This window comes from Athene noctua, chromosome 5 (assembly GCF_965140245.1).
Source record: "Athene noctua chromosome 5, bAthNoc1.hap1.1, whole genome shotgun sequence".
In the NCBI taxonomy this organism is placed as follows: domain Eukaryota; kingdom Metazoa; phylum Chordata; class Aves; order Strigiformes; family Strigidae; genus Athene; species Athene noctua.
This window is the reverse complement of record NC_134041.1, coordinates 53,810,167-53,823,897: the sequence shown is the minus strand read 5'-3', so window position 1 is coordinate 53,823,897 and position 13,731 is coordinate 53,810,167. Positions and strand designations below refer to the sequence as shown.

The 13,731-nt window shown below is 42.3% G+C and overlaps 1 protein-coding gene across 3 annotated transcripts in view; it reads left to right on the top strand.

The window, feature by feature from the left end:
- Positions 1 to 8,493, top strand: part of STN1 (STN1 subunit of CST complex) — a 46,044-nt gene extending 37,551 nt beyond the window's left edge. For all 3 annotated transcript variants that reach the window (XM_074907678.1, XM_074907676.1, XM_074907677.1), the window contains 2 exons: positions 84 to 156; positions 4,196 to 8,493. In XM_074907678.1, the coding sequence (XP_074763779.1) occupies positions 84 to 156; positions 4,196 to 4,353 (231 nt within the window). In that variant the 3' untranslated portion in view covers positions 4,354 to 8,493. The remainder of the gene's footprint in view (positions 1 to 83; positions 157 to 4,195) is intronic.
- The last annotated feature ends 5,238 nt before the right edge of the window (positions 8,494 to 13,731 follow it).

Below are 13,731 nucleotides of genomic sequence, written 5' to 3'. Positions count from 1 at the left end.
GGCCTTGGATTGCTTTTCAACAGCCATGCCATCTACTGTTAAATAGACCGCTATAAATTGCCAGTTTCTTCTGTTTTCTCCAGGTGACTGACCATGATAAGGAGCTTCTCAAAGTGACCCTTGATGTGATTAAAGAAGACTGTCGAAAACCCAGGCGTAAGTAGCAGTGTGATCAGGGGTCTCATGAGCTGGTGCTGATATATTGATGGCAGTATCTCCTGCTGCTGCTGAATTAGATATCCTTCTTGTTCTTACCCTTGAACTCAGAGCTAAGTTGCTGGTGTAGCAATCAGTATAGCTAAAAGCAGGAGTGCAAGAGCAGCTTTCTGAGAGCATGGAGAGAGAGAAAAAGCAGGTGTGCCCAGCAGGAAGCAAACCTCTCAGATCTGAAATAAGCAGCCATTATCTTAGATCTATATCTTTTGAGAATACTTAAATTTTGGGAGGAACCATACGTAATGAAGTTATGTCAGCACCTAGCAGCTGTTGCTTTGCACTTTGGCTAAGTAGCAAATCTTGCTAGGTCAGTTTCTACCGGGGAGTTGACTCAGAAGTGACCGCACAGAAAGGTGAAATCCCCGCCTCCATTAAGTCAACAGTAAAAGTTACTTAAGTCAGTAGAGTATTATCTGTAGATTTTAGTTCAGGTACAGCTTAGATGGTTGTTCTTTGCAGGTAGGGATTTCAGTCTAACAAAATCCACTTTTCAGATAATATGCCTCGGGTGACTTCTAAATTGTCCCTGTCCCTCAAGCCTGTTGTGTCTTAACTGCCATAGCAGTAGCTTATGCTTGATTGAATGTCTGCTAATTATACAGGTATATTGCTATAGAGTTTCTTTTGATTCGTTGGGCAGAATATGTCAGCAGGGATCACTTGCTGCTGAAATACAGGTATCTGTGGGGTAGAATGCACTTTAGTACAGAATAAATAACTGATCAGAACATAAGGCATATAATCCTAAATTGTCCTTATGCTATCATAACTGTAATAGCGCTTGCAGGACCTGGTAAATGATGGTTATCCTGCAGTGAAAAAAGATTAAGTGAAGTAGTAGTATTTTTGAGTTTTCAGTTGGCTACCTTAAGCAGTGGTACAACTGTCAAAAGGTTTGTAGGTGGAGGTGAAAGTGAAAGTTCTATATCTTTGGGATGGAGGGAGTAGATGTTATGGGCATGCAAGTGAAGATGAGTTTATTTGCCTGAGGCTGTTTCAGTGCAACAAATTACCATATCATTGTTTTATTGTGTTTTATCCAATTAACAAACATCTCTGTAAGAGTAAAATCATTCCTCTGACAATTTTATACATCAGCTAGTTCTCCTGGGGACCTGGGTTTTTTTGTGGGGTTTTTTTTGGTTTTTTTTTTTCATAATTGTGATACTATAAAGGCCAGAACCTGTATACACTTGTCACAGGACTCTGACTACCTGATGTTTAACTCCCCACTTGTGCATTATCACACTGGTAACATACTCTGTGTTCCATAAGAAGTTGGGAAATTCTTTCTCCTGGTCAGAGTCATCAACAGCAGGCAGAAACTTGTAGATCTGTCACAAAAGACTTTGAAGAGTCGAGTCCTCAAAGCCATGTTTTCCATACTGAGCAGGTTAAAAATAGCAACTGCTTTACAAAGCCACTTGCTCTCCTTGAAGCTTTCCACCGACTTGGTTTCCTGTTGTAAAGAGGACAGTTTCAAGGTCAGTGTCTCTTTGCTAGTTTTCAGAAAGACAGTTTCAATGTTCTGGTCACTGGTAATAGGAGATTTTGAGAAGGAAAAAGCTTCAATCAAAACCAACAGAGTGCTGCGGATATTTTATTGTCACTGAATGATGCAAGAGCGCAGAGCTCAGTGTGACTGTCGGACCCCCTCTGCTGGTGGGATGGCACTTAGCCACCTCCTTGGCCTTCACTAGTGAGCAGGCTCGTAGTGGGAAAATGAGAACGTGGTAATACCTCAAGGGCTCTTGCTTGTTTGCAAGAAATTTAAACCATTTTCCTTCAAGAGTAATATTAGTCTTCCATGACAGGCAGACTGATTTATCATAAAGCAAATTCATATCTCGAGTGAGTTACTTCTCTGCCAGTTTTCAAGGCAATGCCTCACCCCATGGCTTCAGTTGTGGCACATTCTCAGGCCCAACCCAGCTGTCTGAAACAAATAAAAATCCTCAGCGTGCCTAGTCAGAGCTCCACAAACACTGATTTGTAATATGCCTACATGATAATCCTAGTCCTTGGCTCCAATTGTAATTCCAAACAGCCTGATTTTAAATGCCCTCATGCAAGGCCACTGTGGGTCTATCTAAAGGATTAAGCTAGCCAGAAAAGGATGACTGTGCACTTTGACTCCAGACTGAACTGCAAAATGGTAGACTTAGTCCAGACTTGTTTGGGGTTGTTTTCTGACAAATTTGCTCTGGTTTTAGGCTTAATAAGGCTAATAACAGAGAGGGAGAAAACAAACCACTGAAGTTAAGTTTAATATGTCAGGACCCTGTGTGAGATGTCCACAGTGGTCAAATGGTAGTTGTTCTATAACTCTGTCCTCTCTAATATTGGTAGTCAGGCAAGACAGTTAATCATAGCTTGGCTTACCTCAGCTGGTGGACAAAAGCTGGAGCCCAGTATGTCAGTGAAGGAGGGACAGCAGCACTCCACTGTAGGGACTGTATTCCCTCAAAGTTGGGCCATAGACTAGGACTGTTTCTGGGTTACTTAATGATTGTACACACCTGCAGCTACCCCAAAATGCCATTTTCTACTGGTATTAGTAGGAAAGTATGTATTGTACTGTTGGGTAAAACTAATTCATCAAGACTTAAGTTACTGTAGATCAGGGATGGGCACTTTGGACTCCTTATGACAAACCTATGACTAATGCAAAATGCAGCTGCTCACATTGTTTGCAACAGCAGTCACTATGACCAGGTAGAGGCATTATTCTGTTCTCTGCACTTGTCCTAGGGTGGTGGAGTAATTTTTGGCTACCAGCCAAAATCTGACTTCTAAAGAAATATCTTTGATTCACAGCCTAATAGGAACTAGGCTGAACTATTTATTTACCAGTACTCAGCATTGCCTTCTCTACCAGTGACTTTTCTCAGCAGCTTCTAAGGCAGTTCTGGGACTCGGCTGATTCTAGAGTAGAGTTTGGCAAAAATAAAGACAAAGGCAGCAGCAATAAAATTCAAGGACCTTCCTGGCCTGTGGCAATTTCTCAGTACTAACCTTTCATTGTGAGCTGAGGGCTGAAGAGGAGGAAAGTAATTTGTGCTAATGTGTCTCATTTATGCTAGTTTTCCATTGTTAGCTACAGAGGAGCAAGAAATCTGTTGTGGAGTTCAGCACCTGGGGAGACTGGGAGCCTGCAGCAGTGATGATCAGTGGGCTTACAGGGTCTGTTGGAGATTGAGATGTTGACGGGAACAGATGAGCTTCAAATGATGGCTCCACCAGGCACACAGTAGCGGTGTGCAATACTGCAGCCATTAAGAAGCTTTGTCTCTGTCTTGCCCCCTAGGAAAGGGGATTACTTTTATATTTCTGTTATCTTGTAAGTTTTCAGGATTCATTCCCCTTAAAAGGAGATAAAATTTAATATTGAAGTTCTGTGACTTTCTACTCCTGTAATTGAGTAGTCTGTGGATACATGGGATTGCATTGTTAGGTGGATGAAGGTTGCACTTCAGCAGTTTTCCACAAGATGCCAGCATTGGGCAAGCAGTTACACATCCTGGCCACGGACCTTCCTTCTGTTCTAGACGTTTTTGAAGTTGGGTATGAGCAAAAGGATTTTCATTTGGTTTCTTCTGCAGCTGCAGAAAGTGGATGGCTTGCATAGGTGGACAGTGGAGTTACCCTTAAGTTATTAACCTCATCATCTGGTCATACTGAATGAGCCATGTATATTAGAGCTTGCAAGACTTGATCATCTTTCAGCTTTATTAGCGTTATAGCCCTGACACTTCCCAGAAAAGTCAGTGGGAACAGTTGATAATTGGAGAACTGTAGACACAGACTGGACCTCTTCCTTCTGAATACTATGCACCTCTGCTTTAGTACCCTAGGGCATTCTTCCTTTTTGACAACGATGGGTTTTTTCATGATTAATATGGAATATAGTAGTTAAAAAGAGGCAGTTAGACTGAAGTCTTCCTTCCACATCTGGCTGCATTTTCCTTTTCTTTTGCAGATGCTGAAAAAGGCTGCCATTTTCTTCATGTCCTGAGTTGTGTTCGGCAAAGCTACAATCCCTCTCTGGCTGAAGTGGTGATACAGCGTGTTTTGGAACTGCTAGAGAGTAACAGTGATGTTGTCAGCACTATGGAAGGATATTATATGGTGTTTTAAAGAGAGAAGACAAGATACATTTGTTCTGGTCCATTCAGGATAAAGGAGGGAAGAAGGCAAGTTTGAGTGACCCTGAAAAGCTGATATTACTTGGTGTGATCTGGATGGGTAAATCTCCAAATGCTGTTCTTGTTCAGATCCAGAGAAGTTGTCTAAATACTTGTTTTAATATTCTTGCTGACTTCCTTGCTCCTTCTAGTGAAAGTTGTATCAAACTCATTCTGTATCAAACTTGTTCTATCAAACAGCAGAGGAGTTGAAAAAACACCTGGGCTCTTTTTCTGCAGTAAATGTGACATGCCCATCCTCACACTTAGATCCAGTGACCCCTAAAGAAAAGTCACTGCTAAAGAGTGCTGTTTACAGCAGTGGTCACGTCAAGACTTGTTTTTCTGGCTTAAAGACTGATCCTGTGATCTTTCCATATGGTAATAGCTGTGGATCTTTATTTTTATGTGTATTTTATAAAGAGAAAGAACATGCAAGCAATCAAAAGATTTACCTGTCCTTCCTGGCAGTGATGGTGTACCCATGTCTAGAAATATGTATTCCTGAATGTTCACAGCTTTCCCAGAGCTAAAGCAGTCCTCACCTTTCTCTGAAAAGTAATATTCAGCAATGGGGTCCTGCATCCCTTCCCCATCCTGCACCTTGCCCACTGCTTGTTAAGCATGTCTGGATTCCCCTGATTACTGTGTGTGCTACTGATGCTTGTTGTTGTTCAGGCCAGAATTCTCAAAATCAGACACCATTTTGGTGTTTATTTTTAAATTGCTTTGAATTGTTTTAAATTACATGACAAATGGTAAACCATAAATCGGATGCTTTGGAAAAGAAAGTAAGAAAAACGGCATGACCCTCTGTAATCCCCATGCTCCCTGTTGCCTTTTGTGTCTTCTATTCCTTGACACCTTTGGGGAAAAATACTATCCATATCTGTGCTTGCAGAGGAACACAAGACATTGATGAAATAACATTGGCCTGAAGGAGGTTACCATGCAAGATATTTGATCTGGAATAATCACAACTGTTATGTGCCACAGTTCAAAGCCTGAAGCTGCTCAGTATTTCTCCTTAGAGAGGGCTTGCTGCAGCAGGGGCTTGTCTGCTTAATGAATATGTTTAATGGCATGGAGGTGAGACCTTTAACTTAAAAAGAGTAGAAAGGATTGAATGTATCTTTCCTCTTCCCTCTGCACCTTCCCTGTAACATTTAAAATAGCAGACTCCCAGGGGGCAGATGTAGTGGTAAAGCCCTACAAGGATTGACATAGCAGGAAAAAATAAGCCATAAACATGAGGAAAGCCAGTGAGTAGCCCCATGAGTGCCAGGTCTCTGGTTTGTTATATTATATACCTCATTCCAAGCCCTAGCTGCAGTGAGATATAGGGTAAAAGAAAGGCATGACAAAATATTTGGCATTTGCATTCAGAGGCCCGTGGAAAACTCTGGCCTTAGAGATGGTGCATTTGCCTGTAGTGAGGAAAACTATGCATGAATTGCTCTTTTACTGTAAATTCCCTACTTGCTGCAGGGCTCAACAGTTGATTTCCCTGCAGCCTGCCCTACTCCTAGCATTGCTGCTGTTTTGAGTTGGGTAACTTCTAGTCAGATCTTAATGTGGGCCTGAACAGCTGCTGAAAGGAGCTACCCATGCCGAAGGAAATACAAGAGGATTAAGAAAGAACTGTATAAGTCCTGTCCCTATCCCATCCCTATCCCATCCTCCCTCCTGCCACAAATATGTCTGTAAATCAGGGAAAGTAGTCCAAATTCTGAGTGAAGTGGTACAGCGGGGAATTGCAACTTTAATTTATGACTACAAAAAATTCTGGTTTGCCACAGGGGAGATTTGCTTTTCAGATTCCTGCTCTGATTACTAATCAGCTCGAAGTGATGCTTGAAAGAAAGGCTATCTATGGAAGAGGTAATTTGGAACATTGATTTCTAAATTCAAACTAACTTCAGGAGTTAAGTGTACGTTACTGTTTGATTATGGACAAGTCTCCTACTTGGCATCAAACTCCAAGTTTGAGGATATTTTTAAAGGAGAGTGCTATGTCCTCGACCATATGGAAGAGCATGGTATCTAATTTAAGAGTCTGGCTTGGCCATTTTCTAGAAATGTTCTGTATTAGCAGAAGCTGATTTTGCTGGGAAAGGGTTAAAAACACTGCTAGCTCTGTGGGAAAAGTGATTTCTCTTAGAAGACAGACAGACTTTGGTTCTCCTGAGAATGTCAGCCAAGTGTGGGGGCTGGATGAGTTTTGGGAGGAGCTCTGCTCATCTAAATATTGGAGGAAAAGATAGTCTGGAGATCATCTTGCTCTGTAGGGTCTCTTTAAAATAAATTCATACCAAAATAGGATGACATCTTTGTCCTTCGCAGCTTGTATAGTCAGTCATACATGCAGCTTCTAATGGGTTCTGTTGCTTCCAACTTTGACACTGCACTTCCTGTGTTTTAGATGTGTTTCTGTGTAAAGTTTGCCTAAAACCGCTGGCCACCTATTCTCTGTGCATTGGAGGTTGATGCAGACATGCAATTTAAAAGCACTGATCAACTGTGACACCTCAGAGATGAGGTGGGAGAAACTTACCTCAGGAAAGACAGATAAGTCACTCTGGAAAGAACCTGTCCTTGGAAGTTTTTAAGTTAGTCCTTGTTGGAAATGCTGGGTTCTTGTGATGGAGGGTGTGTTCTGTTGGAGAAAGAACAGGATTTTTCTCACTTAACTCAGGGAAGTAGTATGAATGAACACAAGGGAGTCTACAGTATTTACAAGAGTGAAAGGTTAAGGTAAAATTAATGGAGGTGCCTAAATTTAAATTACACAGATTCTAATTCTGAATAACTACAGAATAGTTGTGCCTTAAGCTTGCATGCTTTATTTTTTTCCCCGGTAGCCACCCAACACAGACTAAAACTTACTCTGGTTGAGTGCATTCCCTCTTTTGTACCTACAGGGAATACCATATGCGTACGCCTGCACAGAAGTACCCCAGCTAGCTGTGGAGCACAGAGCTCACTGTGGGTTGATTTACCTATTTACTCAGTATCTCTACAGTATGCTTCTGTGACAGCAGTCTAGACATACCCATATTGGTATAAGTCACCTTTATGTAAGTCTAACTACACACACTAGGGCTTTTACTGCTAATAAACTGTCTCTCTGTTTAAAGATCATATCCTTAACCAAGAGAGTCATATCATGCACACTGTTAAAATTCTTAGACTTAGACCACACCTACAAAATATTGTGCAGAACATTCAGTGAAAGTGCGCTTTCTTGTTTTGTTTAATTTGAAAACTCGTTAGGCAACACAATTATTACTGGTTTACTAAAGGATTTTGAAGGTGGCACTTTAAAAGTGAGAATTCATGTTGTAGAACTGCTTCATGGCCAGTTCCAGTTTCCATGGAAACAGTTATGGCAGTAAAAGGCAGGTAAGTGAAATGGAGTTTTTAAAAGCAGTCAGCATTTTTATGTTACCTTAAAAGGGTATGTTTCCATAGAAATGCAGCCTCTGAGAAGAAAAATTAGCGAAGAATCTTAATATTTTTTTCTAGGAACATGTAAGGTGATTGCTTTTCTGGTGAGGAAACAAGAAAACAACTCTACTTTTGGTCCTTGCCATTTGCTTAGGTGAGAGATGACATTGCTTCATGCCTCAGTTTCCCTCTTCTGTAAATGGGGGATAATACAGTTTCCTATGTAGGGTATAAGCCTCAATTTTTCTTAATGTTAGTTATTAAAAGCCCTTGAGATCTGTCGATTGGAGCCGTTAGAGAAGAACTCTGCAGCTCTCTAGGAGAGAGTGAATGGATGGATGCTGGAGTGGAATTTAGTTCTAATCCAAGCCCCACTGCTGCTAACAGCTTTATCCTTCTCTGCCTCACTTTCCATATATATTGCTTTGTCTGTCTTATCTTTTGCTCTCCAGGTCCTATGAGGCAATGGTGGTGTCCTTGTTTTTATTTGTATCAAATATTTTTCCTGGAATCCTGTTCCCTCTTATGATTTTGGAAATGATTTCTTAAAAATAGAAATAAAAATGAGTTCTGAGTGTTCTTTTTCTCAAATCTTTGGATAGTAAATTTGTACCCATGAGGGTATGTATTTTACACAAGCTACACAGGAAATGAAGCTTTCTGTCAAAATAATAAATGAAAAATTTAAAGATTGGCAACATGACTGAAAACTGTTACTTTTGTGGATCTGTCCATACTTGCATATTCCAGTGATAATTCATTATTCAGAATGAGAATTCATCAGCAAGCAGCCAGTGAGGTATGGAGCCACATGGAGAATTATGAGACAAAGTACTGAAAATCTGCTTGTCAAAGAAATACGGTTTGATTTACTCTGGGAGTAAGCTGATCATGCAGGGAAAAGATGTCCCTAGCAAAGATTTTTATCTTTATACTTACTTCTACATGGGAAGGGAGCAAGTTCAGATCCCATGGGCAACCTGAATTTTGAAACTTCCTGTCACTGTGGCGCTACATTCTTTACTGCTGTCTTTCAGCATAGTCTCTAGCCCTCCTGCCCCAACCTGACAGGCTAGCGAGCAAATAAAAGTTTAGCCGCAAAGATAAAAGAATAGTTATAATAATTGGTTACCATACTCTACGAGCCCCAGCATTACAGAAGCATTTTTGTGGATGTTTGTTGGCAGCAGGGAAATGCTGAGCCAAGGATCTTGGGTTTCATTCCCAGCAATATGCCCTGTCAGGCGTAGAGGCTTTCCCCCTAATTTCTTTCATATATTTCTGCTCTCCTCTCTCTCCTCATTTCTCATGCCTTTCTTTTCATTCACAGTGTCATGGTTCATCTCTGCACTGTGGGTCCTGGTCAAACCTTCCTTCCTTCCTTTCTACTGGGTTCCCTTTTTCTTTCCTAACTCAAATATCCTTGTCAGCATCTGGCAATTGAAAGTTTTGGTATAATCCCCTTGCCTAACTGACCTGGCACTTTTCACAGCCCCTTTGGTTCCAGCAGGCTGTGCTTTGTGCCTTGTCTAGGCACCAGAGAAGGCAGATATCATCCACTTTACCTTCAAGCTTTCTTCCTGATGCAGTTTTCCAGCAGGAAAGAGCTGCAATTTTAAGAAAACAATGCTTTTTCCACCCCACCCTCCCAAAGACCCAGTGGCACCCTCAGAGATTCTAGTAGTGATTTTCTTGCAGGTATCCAAGTACAAAATAAATATAATTAGAAAATAAGCACTTGTGTCTTGCCTAAACCAGAGCAAACACAAGTCACACCCCAGACAGAAGCTATCTGCCCCTCCCTGCCACTTTAATGTCCTTGCAGATTTCATTGCAGACATGATCTGTAAAGGTCATGTGGACTTTTAGTTTGTGTCTCCTTTCAGCCTGTTTTTTCTGAGAAAGTGGGATTATACTCTGATGTGAGTACACCGTGTGTCTGGGCATTTGTCAACTTCTGTTCCACTGCCCCAAGTGACTTTGTAATCCGTTGGCTAGTTAAGGGGGCTTGAAGGACCCTGAATTGTTACGGTCTTGCACCTTTTTAGGAGGGATGCACTGATAGAAGAGGGGAGCCCAAATTAGGGCCTCCATTAAGGGGAAGGAAGCAAATCAGTCATGTAACATTAAAGAAAACACACACAAGACAGCCCCAAGGAACCTGGTTTTGTAACTTCGGTAACTGCAGCTGCCACAAGAAGTACTTGCTTTGCAGTGCTCTTAAGAAATGACTGGACTGTTTTTCCTGAAGCTTGCTCACAGAGATCACCCCAAGGCAGACATTTGTGATGGGAAACTGCAAATCAAACCATTAAAGTCTGCTGAAGTTACAGCATTTACATTAGGGTACAAAGGTGAGTAACTGATTGCTAGGGATGCCACCAGCCCGTTCCTACTAATATCTTTTAAAAGTGCAGTGGAGGCTATGCTACTCTAGTCACAGTAATTTACAAGTTGAAACCAGCCCAGATTAACAGGATTGCCTGTGCATAACATAACCAGGAATTTGCTAGTGAAAGAAATAACCTAAAGGAATGATTTTCAGTGAGTGTTGAACCACCAAACAGTGCAGTGCCAATTAACCTGGCACAACATGTCTACAGCTCTTGTTTTAGCTTGCTTTTTGTTATTGATTGGAGAATGAATGCTCCTTCCCTACCAGCTAGAACTGGAGCTCTCTACCACCTTAGCTTGTGATGAACAAGCTGTGAATCTACAAGCATATAAAGGCCAAAACATCTGCTCATCTTGCTTGAAAACTGGAGAAGTGGCTGCGGCTAAGCCACTGCTTCCATGGAAGATTTAGGATGAGACATCTACTGCTTTGTTCTTCTTTTTAATTTCCCCAAGTTAAAAGTAAAGCAGACTGGAAAGTCATCCTATCTCTGCTGTGAACAAGGTAAGATAAATAGCAAATGTATGTCACTGTGTAACAGCCAATGTGATTAAATGAAGCATGTGCCAGGTCTGTTGCTGACCTGGAAAGTACATGGCTCCTCCCAGGAGTGGAGACCTCATCTAAATATTACGCTGGTATTTGGAAATAGGAGGGAGGAATTGGTGCCCTCAAATGTCTTTCCTAACAATAGAACTGTGCAAGCCCTGCAGGCTTACCTGGTTCTAACGTGCTTTTCTTGGCCAGGTACAAAGGTGATAGGGAAATGAAAAGGGTGCTTGGAGTTAGGGTTTTCTCATATGGCCAAAATTTAAGCCATTCACATTGAGAGCATAGGAATTGTTCTTACGTGCATGTAAAACTATTCTTTGTTGTAATGTCCACAAAAAAACCCAGAGCTACAACAAGCCAGCTGGTGTTCTGAAACTTACACTGCTGACTAATATTCTCTCATTCTTTTCTTCCCTCACCTTGTTGTCTTTTCCCCAGTAAAGTCTCTTGAACTTAATTCCTGGTTCAAAGTAGTTATAGTCTCCTTCTTTGTCCTTCTGTGAGTACAGTGATCCAGGACAAACATAAGAGGAGCAGACTGATACAGAGTTTTTGTTGGAACTCTTAATGTAAGAAAGGATGAGAAATACAGAGGAAGCTGAGGGAGGAGGATTTAGCACAAAGATGTTTGAAATTAGCCCCCCTGAAAAAGGCTAAAGAAATAATTGCCAAATGATGCTTTAGACATCTGCTTTAGAACAGGCAGCAGGTGTTGCATGTAATGAAAGCAAGGACTTGTACTATTTTATTTTCTGCAATTAGAAAGCAGGGGAGGAAATGAGGGCAGGAAAAAATGGAGTAGGAGAACATTTATCATAAACAGCTGGACGAATTTATATAGAGTACAGTAACATTTATATGTTCTTCCTCTGCCTTTCTTACACTATCGTTTAACAGTTCCTCTGTTCTGCAGGGTATTTTGTCTTTTTTTAAAGACCAATGCCTTAGATGCTAAAGTAAGATCTGGCCACCAAACTGCCTTTGAGGATCAAAATGTTCAGGGCCATGTAATTGTCACTTACACAGATGCCATTACTAGCTGATGGAAACAGTTGTGATGGTGAAGCTACCCTTGTCTCACAGGTGGTCTCTGTGTGCCTCAGTCACTAGACCAGTGGTTGACAAAGACACCCATCAAAGAAACGGTCTTTAGCGTTGCATCCCTGATGCTGCACAGCCATAGCTTAACACATGCCCAGATCCAAGTAGATACCTGGAATTATGTGGCCATTATTACACACCAGACCCTGCTAGAGAAACTATAGCTGTACTTTCTACAAGACGTTTTCTGGTTTGAGATGATCTCATTCCTTTTTTCCAAGCTGTAAACACACTACAGGGCATTTGGTTCTCATTTAGGTTGGAAAAGACATTAAGTCCAACTGTTAACCAACCACTGCCAAGTCCACTACTGAACCATGTCCCTGAGCACCATATCTACACATCTTTTAAATACTTCCAGGGATGGTGACTCAACCACTTCCTGGGCAGCCTGTCCCAATGCTTGACAACCCTTTCAGAAGATGTTTTTCCTGATATCCAGTCTAAACCTCACCTGGCACAACTTCAGGCTGTCTGCTCTTGTCCTATTGCTTGTTACCTGGGAGAAGAGACTGACACCCACCTCAATACAACCTCCTTTCATGTAATTGTAGGGAGTGATAAGGTTTCCCCTGAGCCTCCTTTTCTCTAGGCTAAACAACCCCAGTTCCCTCAGTCACTCCTCATAAAAGACTTGTTCTCTAGACCTTTCACCAACTCTCTCCCTGGACATGCTCCAGCACCTTGATGTCTTTCTTGTAGTGAGGGGTCCAAACTGAATGCAGTATTTGAGGTGCAGCCTCACCAGTGCCAAGTACAGGGGGACGATCACTTCCCTGTCCCTGCTGGCCACACTATTTCTGATACAAGCCAGGATGCTATTGGCCTTCTTGGCCACCTGGGCACACTGATGGCTCATATTCAGCCAACTGTTGACCAACACCCCCAGGTCCTTTTCTGCCAGGCAGCTTTCCAGCCACTCTTCCCCAAGCCTGTAGTGTTGCATGGGGCTGATGTGACCCAAGTGCAGGACCCGGCACTTGGCCTTGTTGGATCTCATACATTTGGTCTCGGCCCATCGATCCAGCCTGTCCAGATCCCTCTGTAGAGCCTTCCAGCCCTCAAGCAGATCAATGCTCCCGCCTAACTTGGTGCTGTCTGCAAATTTAGCCACGGTCCACTCAATCCGCTCATCCAGATCATTGATCGAGATATTGAACAGAACTGGCCCAAATACTGAGCCCTGGGGAACACCAGTCATGACTAGCTGCCAACTGGATTTAACTCCATTTACCACAATTCTTTGGTCCTGGGCACCCAGGCAGTTTTTTTACTCAGTGAAGCATATACCTGTCCAAGCCATGAGCAGTCAGTTTCCCCACAAGAATGTTGTGGGAAAATGAGTCAAAGGCTTTACTAAAGTCTAGATAGACAACATCCATAGCCTTTTCCTCATCCACTAGGCAGGTCACCTTGCCACAGAAGATCAGGTTAGTCAAGCAGGACCTGCCTTTCATAAACTGCTGCTGACTGGGCCTGATCTCACTGGGTTGTCCTGCACATGCTGCATGATGGCACTCAAGATGATCTCTTCCATAATCTTCCCCAGCACTGAGTTCAGACTGACAGGCCTGTCATTCTCTGCATCTTCTTTCAGATGGCTGTCACATTTGCTAACCTCCAGTCACCTGGGACCTCCCTGGTTAGCCAGGAGTGCTGATAAATGATTGAAAGTGGCTTGGTGAGCACTTGCGCCAGCTCTCTCAGTGCCCTTGGGTGAGTCCCATCCATCCCCATAGACCTGTGTGTATCTACATGGTGTAGCACGTCGCTAACCATTTTCCTTTGGGTTATGGGGGCTTCATTCTGCTCCCTGTCCCAGTCTTCCAGCTCAGG